Below are 10,361 nucleotides of genomic sequence, written 5' to 3'. Positions count from 1 at the left end.
AAAGGAAGTTGACAGCTCTACACGGCAGAGTGAGGTGTATGACCCCAGAAATCTCGCAATATGCCAGAGAGTGTTTACCGTCAGGCTCGTCTCTTACGCTTCGTACGAAACCAAAGGCAAGAGAGAGGAGCGCTGTCAATCAGTGGAGAGGAAGATTATGTTTTAGACAATTGAATTTGTGTCTTCCTGTGGACAGGGAGCCCACCACAGCAGATCAAATGGAACAATGTCGTGTCTCTCATTTTAAAATATGCCGTTTTTACTGTAAAGTCCTCTATAGGAGTTTACAAAGAAGCTTTGATTGTCTGCCGTCATATTTGATATCATCATCACACTTCAAATGAAAATTATGCTCAATTTGAATGGGGGAATTTAATCAAAATATAATGTATTTTGTATGAAAATCGACTCTTAGTACGTTAACTGGACAAGCATTTAGAGAAATATAGTCTTATGCTATCAATGTTAGCCTTCAAAAAATATACATATATGTATTCTTCTGCTAAAAACACACGAAATATTTGGAAAAAACTTCCATTCTTTCCACGTTGTTGTTATGTTAGCTCAAAAGCAATGTTAGCTTTTATTAAAAATGTAATTTCATATTTTTAGAGATACTTGTTATTCCATTAGTGGCACGAACATGTATAATAAGACCTAAATGGAGGGATGGGTATCGTTAAGGTTTTAACGGTACAACTACTTTTATCGATACCGCTTATCGATCCGGTCTTTTAACGGTACTCTTATCGGTTCTTTTGGAGAAAAAAATAAGGTAAACTAACTAAATAAATTGTGAACAAAACTAACATTGCTTTTTATTTAAATAAAATAAATAATATTTCACATCAAAAGAAACAACAATGTTTTAAATAATGGTATTAAATAATGTGATGACAGAACTGTAAACAGAATAGCTGAAACTTTAACAAAGTAAATAACTCAGTTACCTCTAATCATTAACCCATGTTTGTATAATGTAGTTAACTCCGTGTGTTGCTGCTAGCATACATAACACCTGACGTGGAAACGTTACTCGTGGATGGAGCTACAGAGCTTCTAGAAAGACAGTCGAACCCGGTGCATTCCTCCGTCTGGATGTGGAGCACTTTTGATAAATGTTTAGACAAATTGCTCGTGTTACCGCCCTTACATGCTAAACTCTTATTGCACTTTAGGTAACGAGCATTGTCCACATCGAGACGGGTAAAGTTTAACCACACCGCGGAGCGCGTTCTCTCCGCCATCTCCTCCGTGTGTGTTGCTGCATGTAGCTGCCGCGTGTGTGTAAACTGCCCCGCCCCCTCGCACACAGGCCGGGGAGAGAGATCTCTTGGCTGGATTGGAAAGATCGAAAATACTAAAAATAATCAGAGACGCATTTTGCAGTCTTTTTGCAATATCATGTTTGTATAGCATAATATATATTATATATTTTTTAGATGTCTCCAGTATCTGTAAAAATACCGATAACGTCGGTACCACGTTCTTTAATAATTCAGTCCCGGGGCCCGTTTAATACCGGGGCTCGGTACCCATCCCTACCTAAATGTGATCCTTTCATGACTTCATGGTATATGGAAGACATTACGGTGCACATGTGAAAAAGAGTGTGTGTTTGGGGCAGGTTTCCATAGTGATATTCCCTCCTGGGGTGAGCTGCTTGCGTCTCACTGAGTAGATTGTATTATGGTCTATATTTACTGTACTAACATGCAATGAGAGGCCTTTGTGCTTCCCTCCCGCAAGGCACACACATATCTCCATGGAGACAGCTCAGGAGAGGAGAATGAAAATACAGAAAATATGAAGCAAAGCATCTACATGTGGAGGCATCGTCGTTAGAAAACACAAACAAGGCTGCACGAGATTACATGTTGATGTATGTGAGGATTTTGCACTTGTAATTAATCAATAACAGGATATAAAAATAGTGTATACTGTAGCCTTCAGTTGTTTAAAGTAGAGACACTACATACTGATATACACCTGAACATCAGCAGGAGAGGACTCTTTAAAGTAGAGACACTACATACTGATATACACCTGAACATCAGCAGGAGAGGACTCTTTAAAGTAGAGACACTACATACTGATATACACCTGAACATCAGCAGGAGAGGACTCTTTAAAGTAGAGACACTACATACTGATATACACCTGAACATCAGCAGGAGAGGACTCTTTAAAGTAGAGACACTACATACTGATATACACCTGAACATCAGCAGGAGAGGACTTTTTAAAGTAGAGACACTAAATACTGATATACACCTGAACTTCAGCAGGAGAGGACTCTTTAAAGTAGAGACACTACATACTGATATACACCTGAACATCAGCAGGAGAGGACTCTTTAAAGTAGAGACACTACATACTGATATACACCTGAACATCAGCAGGAGAGGACTCTTTAAAGTAGAGACACTACATACTGATATACACCTGAACATCAGCAGGAGAGGACTCTTTAAAGTAGAGACACTACATACTGATATACACCTGAACATCAGCAGGAGAGGACTCTCTAAAGTAGAGACACTACATACTGATATACACCTGAACATCAGCAGGAGAGGACTCTTTAAAGTAGAGACACTACATGCTGATATGAACCTGAAGATGAGCATGTTAGGCCTCTTTAAGACCTGAGGACATCCACTCTTCACCTACCTCTCTGAAGCAGGTGGTTTCTCTGATGCCAATGACTTCCTCTTGGTGAAGAAGGCTTCCTTGGTGACCAATCGGACGCTGCCCCCCCCCTGCTGGGCCTTGCTCAGGGAGGCCTCGGCCACATCGTCTTTACCGAGGTATCTGTGAAAATATGATAAACGGAGGATTTTCAGACGTTATATAACCAGAAGAGCTTGAAGAGAGCTGATTCACATGTAGTGGGTGCAAGGAGACAGATTCACCATCTCTCTCTGGACAGCATTAGTACCAGGTAAGATGGGAAATTCAACGTTGCTCAAGCATATCTGAGTCATGTGGCGGTGGGACTCACCCACATGAATGTAACACACACCGACACCCACAGAACTGGCGAGCCTCTACAAACAGTGCAATGCAGCAAAACTGTTAAAATCTCACCTTCATTGCTCATTTTCAATTCTTTCTGTGAGTTTTGATTCTGTTTGTCCTCTTCCCCTGCTGGATCCTATCACTTCTCCTGCTGCACAAATCTAATTTCCCCACAGGGATCGTCAATCATCTAATCTAATCCATCCAGCCCGCCCGCCTCTGGTTTTTATGGCCCTTGTAATACAGATCCTAGGTGTGCAAGTTGAAAATTGCATGAAACACTACATGTCAATCTGGACGGGATTAAAATGACCCCAGGGCGACGGAGTTGACAAGGAATACACGAGTAGAAAGAAATATCTGACTTGTTTGTTCTGGCTGGAGGAAAATCGCTGTGGTCTTGAGAGAAAAGTGAGCAATCAGATCATTTAGGCTTCAACAGAGGGCCGCCGTAATGGCTCGCATTCAGCAATTATTCCTCTTCTGTCCTGCTGTATAGAGGTCAGAGGTCAGCAGCTAAACTGAAGTCCTGCAGCGGGTAGAGGCTCGTGGTTTTGCTCAAAGTGGAAGTTGTTGAATGCTGAATTTTGCAAATAAACCAGCTACCTTTCTACCATAGGTTTCACGTTCTGTGTATGTTACGATTTTCTGCATCAAATGTTTTTTTCTGTGTCAGAGCCGCAGCATTTCACAAATATTCTGCCTTCTTGTAGAGTATGTACAACCATTAGCCTTGATACAATATGCATCGGTTGAACACAGCAGGAAGGCGGCATGTAATGATTATTTTCACTATCAATTAATCATTAGGAATAAAAAAAATCTGAAAATATTCAAATAAGTCCACGGCAGTTTCTCAAGAAACATATATTTAATTTTGTATATTATGTAGCGGAGAAAAGCACCTTTTTGTGATATTTCTGCGTGACATGCGTTACAAAAATGATGAAACAAGTATTATTTTGATTATATTACAACTAATTAATGGTCCTTTCTTCCTGCAGCGGTCAGACTTTACAACAAGCACTGCCCCTAGTAGACCCTCCTACACACACAACACAGACTATAACACCCCTTGCTGCTAAATACAAACCAACTTTGTGCAAATTATGTGCAATATGTGCAATATATATATGCCATTAATATCTGTGTAATTTATACCTTGCTGCTAAACCCTTGTTACTGTTACAAGGTGTGTATCTTGTATTTTGTAGATTGTGTAACTTGCTGCTGTTAAATACCGTCAAACTATGTGCAATATATACTTTATATACATGTGCCATCTTTAATAACTGTAATATATACCGGGCTGCTAAATCCTAAGAACTGCTACAGGATTTGATTTGTAGATTTGATTTGTTTTTGATCTGTATTTTAGAAAATTATGTAACTTTTTTAGTTTTTATCTTTTTTTAGCATATTGTTTATTATATTATAACTTAGTACTTTTCTAACGCATGTAAGATATGCAACACTAAGCTGTCTGTGGCTCTTTCCTGCTGTAACGCTGCAAATGTCCCCTCTGTGGGACTAATAAAGGGATTCTGATTCTGATTAATTAATGCATCAACTAATCTTGCAGCTATACATAAATAATATTTTTTTCTCACATGAAATTGATGCAAAACTCCCACATTTGGAATAAAACTGATATTATTTGTACATAAAAAGACAGTTAAATATGACGGTGTCGTGGTTTTCCACCTGGAGTTTGGGTTTTCCCCTGATGACATGAAGCACTAGTCTCCATTTAACCAGCACAGAGTTGCAGCTGTTAAACTATGCTGTTAGTATTCCTACTCGGCCCCGGAGGCAACGCTGTGACAATTTTTTAAAATGCATTTCCACCACTTCCATCTGGACAGAACGCTTTCTTTTGGGAGAGAGAGAGAGAGAGATGGAGAGAAGGAGAGAAGGTAGTAGGAAGACGAAAAAATTACAGAAAGATGGAGGAGGGAGCGACATCAAAGGGGAGAAGTTTCTCTGGAAGCTGAGGGGAGATGAGGAAGAAGGTAAGTCTCCATCAAACACCCGAGCTTCCTCTGCTTCAAACAGTCCCTGCACAGAGGCGGGATGAAACGAGATACCTTACACTAAACTGGAGTCCAACTGCGCTTCTGCCGTGTGTGTGTGTGTGTGTGTGTGTGTGTGTGTGTGTGTGTGTGTGTGTGTGTGTGTGTGTGTGTGTGTGTGTGTGTGTGTGTGTGTGTGTGTGTGTGTTGGCATGTTGTTACGCTGCTTCTCCGTTATGCAGTATATTTGTCTTTTGCATAACAGATGTTTGACCACAAGTAGCAATCTGGATTCTAAGTGGGTCCCAATTTATCTTACATCATGAACATGCAGACATACATAAGTATCATAAATATATATATATATACACAATATACATATTCTACTGAATTAGTGGAGATGAAAAGGGGAAGAAGCACACTTACAAATGACAGTGACAAATAAGCAAGCAAACATGTATTTACATATTTTACGAAACTGATAAAATTAAGCATAGTCAACACCTCGAGGATTCATAAGATTGACTGAGTTAAGACTGTGTTTTCTTTTCTTACAGGAGACTTTAACTACTTTTTAAAGAACTATTATGATATTTTTTGAAATACTTATTCCCCTCCTTGCCAGAGCGAGACAACAAGATTGATATCACATCCATATCCATCTGCTAATTTGTGTTTTTACAGGAGGTTATGTAGCATACTATTTCTTGGCCGGGAGGCAGTAGCTTCCTCTAGTCTCTAGATGGTTGCTTGGTAACTGGTTTTGCTGCTGGTGGTGGATTCATATTTACTGTACAGACATGACAGTGGTGTCAATGTACTAGTTATTTATACCAACATGTATTGCTAATTTAGGATAAAGACTATGAACAGATAAAGATTTTAGCTTTATATTAACCATGACTAAGACAAGGCGGCACAAACGTCATTGAGCGCAAACTGAGACGACGTCTACACGACAAACATGCTTAAAAACAAAAAAAGAAATTCTTACTTCCCACGTCTCTGACTCACTCACTCACTCACTCACTCACTCACTCACTCACTCACTCACTCACTCACTCACTCACTCACTCACTCACTCACTCACTCACTCACTCACTCACTCACTCACTCACTCACTCACTCACCACTCACACACACACACACACACACACACACACACACACACACACACTAAAATGACAAAATAATTGGTTTTGACTAATTTATGTTATTATTTAATCAGATAATCCAAAAAAATAATCAAAAGTCAACCGTTGTTATTCACTAAAACTAGTCTAGAATAAGACTAAAATGCCCGGGCTTTTAGTCAACTTGTATAGCTGGAAACAGAACTTTAAAATCTTTATTTCAAAGCCTAATTCTGATATTTGTTAACACCGTAATGGCTGGAGGATTTTGCCTTGAGAATAAATGATAAAAATCCCAAATCGTTGACTCTTTCTCACACTGCTAATTGCATGCATTGTTTAGCAATATACAAAAATATACTAAGATTCTTATTCCACTATAATGGCGTATTATAGAAGCAATATACCATTTATAGCCAGTGTTTGCAGTAATTTAGCTGTGAAGCGTACTTAGGCAGGATGCAAACGCGATTAAAATCCTCTTAACTGTTCTAAAAATCGCTGTAAATCACCGTGAGTGGCTCACAACGAAACAGCACACAGTGTTGGAAGTGCATTAAGTTTGAATACGTTGAAAAGCGAGTGTCTCGGCGCTGCGAAGGTGAGCCGCGATCGCCCCGCTGAGCCGAAGCTGGAGCTTGATTGGTTTTGATTAGTGAATAAATCAAACAGGTATCAAATCAAGCCGGGCCAATTGCCTCCTACTCACACCTTGATTAGGTTCATGCACCCAAAACACGTTCCCCGGTTGACACACACACACACACACACACACACACACACACACACACACACACACACACACACACACACACACACACACACACACACACACACACACACACACACACACACACACACACACACACACACACACACACACACACACACACACACACACACACACACACACACACACACACACACACACACACACACACACACACACACACACACACACACACCCTGTAATTGGCAAACTTTCCCTGCCTCTATCCACGCCAGCTGTAATTAGTGTGCCAGCAACAATGCTTGTTTGTCAAAAAACACACATGTACACATACACAGCTCATCCTCTCAGCTGACACCCTTTGACACACACACACACACACACACACACACACACACACACACACACACACACACACACACACACACACACACACACACACACACACACACACACACACACACACACACACACACACACACACACACACACACACACACACACACACACACACACACACACACACACACACACATACACACACACACACACACTTCAGCCTCCATGGCGCCTGGGGCAGTTCGTAGTAAAGCTGCTGGTTCCTCTGTGAAATCTCACACGTTGCTTTCCGGTTTCTGACATAACGTTTGGAAGTACTTTTTTCAGATGTACACTACACAACTCTACACTGCAGGGGGGCCAGGGCACATTATTTCTTACTGATCCGCTCAGAGGGGAAGAGTTACTCGTTCTCGTTACAGTTCACACATTAATTAACACAAATTTCGGAAAGATTCAACACTTATTTTTGAAAATAAATTAACTTTAGAAGAAGATAAAAGCAGCTTCTCACTTCTAGCTGGCAACCTAAAAGCTGTTGCTAGGCAGTTTTATCAGCTGTAGCTAGAATGCTTAAAGTCCATGTAATGTCCAAAATAAAAGTTATTCTGTGTTAATAAATCGCTTCATCACTTTCCACTGTTTCATTTGACATATCAACATCAATGATTCTTTCCATAAATACCCCCCAAATAACATGAAATGTGTGCCACTTTCCCGTGTTATTCCGCTCCGGTAGCGAAAAGCTTGCCAGCCATTAACCCAGCTGTGTGACGTCACACGTGGCAAACACCAGCCTCGTCTGGATTGTTTGTTTTGTATCCTTCCGCTATTTTCGCTCAACATATGTGTAACCGGACCTCGCTAAACTTTTTTTATCTAACAATTAATGATGGGGAAGCGATGTGTAGTTGTGAGCTGTGAATGTTTCCTGATTGCTATAAACATTGATCATGGGTGCTGGAAGATTGTGCACAAAACTCGGGTCAGAATTAAGTTACTACAGGTGTTATGCCAGCTTGAGCTAAATGTCACCAGAGTACAGTGAACTTGCCTAGTGACTGAAATATATAAAAGTTGAAGTGAAATAAGTAAGGCCAAAAATGAATTACGTCTGAATATCTTTATTATTTTTACCACTTTTAATTATTTGTGGGCTCGCACATATACCAAAATAGACTAATGTACACTGCAATAAAGATAAAATGTTACAAGTGAAAAATTAACAAAAGAACCCTTTTTTATTTATCAAACAGTAAATTAATACAATCTTACAAATTTGTGATTTGGAAAATGTTGTTATATTTACATGTTTCTTTGGAAAAATAATATTGTAAATGATGTACTTTGTAAATTATTTACATCATGCGAAACCATTTTAACCAGTTCAGCTGCATGATTTATGTCAAATTACAGATTTGGCCATTGAAATCCCTGATAGCGGCCTCCCGGTTCAGGGTAAGTCTTCCGTATCTCGGTTACAGCACATGCAGGCAGCGGGACTCTGATTTTTGGGCCGAGTAGGCCTACACCCCAGCACCAACGTACAAACTGTCGATAAGCTGTATATCGATACTTCCTAATGAAAAAAAAGTATACAGATTATAAATATATTTGGAGAAAAATAAAATGTTATGTAGTAGCCTACTATTATGTAGCAATTGTTACAAATTGGCTTATAACATGATATTTGTATTTTACTTGTACAAAATAAATATGAGGTTATACATGACTGCTTGACAGAATCATAGACCTCTTATATATTTCCTCACATGTGTAGTTGTTTCTTTTCTCAAGCATACATTGAACTTGCATACACAGAAAAAATAAAAGCCAAGCTGTTTTTGACTGCTTGAAAGAGTTTAATGGTATCTTTAAAAGTGTACCATATCTGTAGCGACTAAAAGTATTATATGAAAGCAAAGCTGCAATAGGCAGTTGGGTCAATCAATATTTACTTACTGGTGTAGTGGGCCATCAACTGCTCTGTGTTGTTGTTTGTATTGAAGATACGCTATTTTCAGTGTCCAAACACTGAGACAGCCTTCTCTAAAGCCTGGGTGGCTAATAATGCACCTTGGTTTCTCGTCGGTGTCTTCTATCTGGCAGAGTCCTGCACGGGTCTGATTTTCAAGACCCGCTCCCGCCCCGCACCCGTGACGTGCAGTACCGAACCCGCCCCGCTACCCGCACATATTGCCAATTAGTCCCGCAACCCGACCCGACCCGCCGGCACATGATCCGCAACCCGACCCGAACCCGCATATATATAAGCAGTGACAACGTGCAATTATTAACACACGCAGTTGCATATTTGGCTCAAAAAGCCTGGGATGTTGTTTATTTTCTCCATCTAGGTTGACACCAAAAGCCTCCCAGACGTTGGATTTTGCTCTTGAGGAAGAGTTATTGAAAATGCTGTATTCTCCGCTATAGAGAGCTTCACCTCAGCCATTCAGAATGTGGTGCGCTCAGCAGCAGATAGATGCACTGCAGAGGTTATGATTATGCTCGGTACCGCGGAGGAGAGGTCTGAGGATTTAAACATTAAACTAAATTATTATTGTTTAAATATATTTATTATGCAACACCCGCAACCGGACCCGCATCATCTTTGTTTTACCCAGAAGCGAACCCGGAAAAAAGCGTTTGAAAAAATACCACCCGCAAATCACCTTTTTTGCGGGTCACCCGTCGGGTACCCGCGGATACCCGACCCGATGCAGGACTCTGCTATCTGGTCAGTAGGTTGCAAACTGTCTATTTGTTCCATCACCTGCCAGATCTCTCTGCAGCATACACATTCATCTGCAGTGGGCATGCTTTCAAAGCATTGACATGTACACCTGAATATTGTACATAACATTAAAAAACAAAACAATATCTGCCGGACGTGTGAGGAACAGATGACAAATTAAGATCGACATTTAGTGCAGGTCAAACTAAATAAAACAGAATTTACCATTCAGTATTGCCGACTCGAGTCTCGCCGGCTGCGGAATCCGCTTCTCTTTCACAAGTTTCTGCCTCGTTGTTCGATTGCTGGGCAGGAGGCTCGTACTTATAAGGCAAAATGCCTTGAAGTGAAAGGCTAGCTGGTTCACTCTCTACTTCTGTAACTGAATC

General features: G+C 40.4%; 1 protein-coding gene across 3 annotated transcripts in view; it reads right to left on the bottom strand.

Annotated features, from left to right (window-relative positions):
* Positions 1-2,654: 2,654 nt before the first annotated feature.
* zranb3 (zinc finger, RAN-binding domain containing 3) overlaps positions 2,655-10,361 on the bottom strand; it is an 89,883-nt gene continuing 82,176 nt past the window's right edge. For 2 of the 3 annotated variants that reach the window (XM_079667602.1, XM_079667601.1), the window contains one exon: positions 2,655-2,814. In XM_079667602.1, the coding sequence (XP_079523728.1) occupies positions 2,670-2,814 (145 nt within the window). In that variant the 3' untranslated portion in view covers positions 2,655-2,669. The remainder of the gene's footprint in view (positions 2,815-10,361) is intronic. The other variant, XM_079667603.1, reaches the window with a different exon arrangement.

This window comes from Notothenia rossii, assembly GCF_949606895.1.
Source record: "Notothenia rossii genome assembly, chromosome: 3".
NCBI lineage: Eukaryota > Metazoa > Chordata > Actinopteri > Perciformes > Nototheniidae > Notothenia > Notothenia rossii.
The sequence above is the reverse complement of the archived record's forward strand: the minus strand, read 5'-3'. Positions and strand labels throughout refer to the sequence as shown.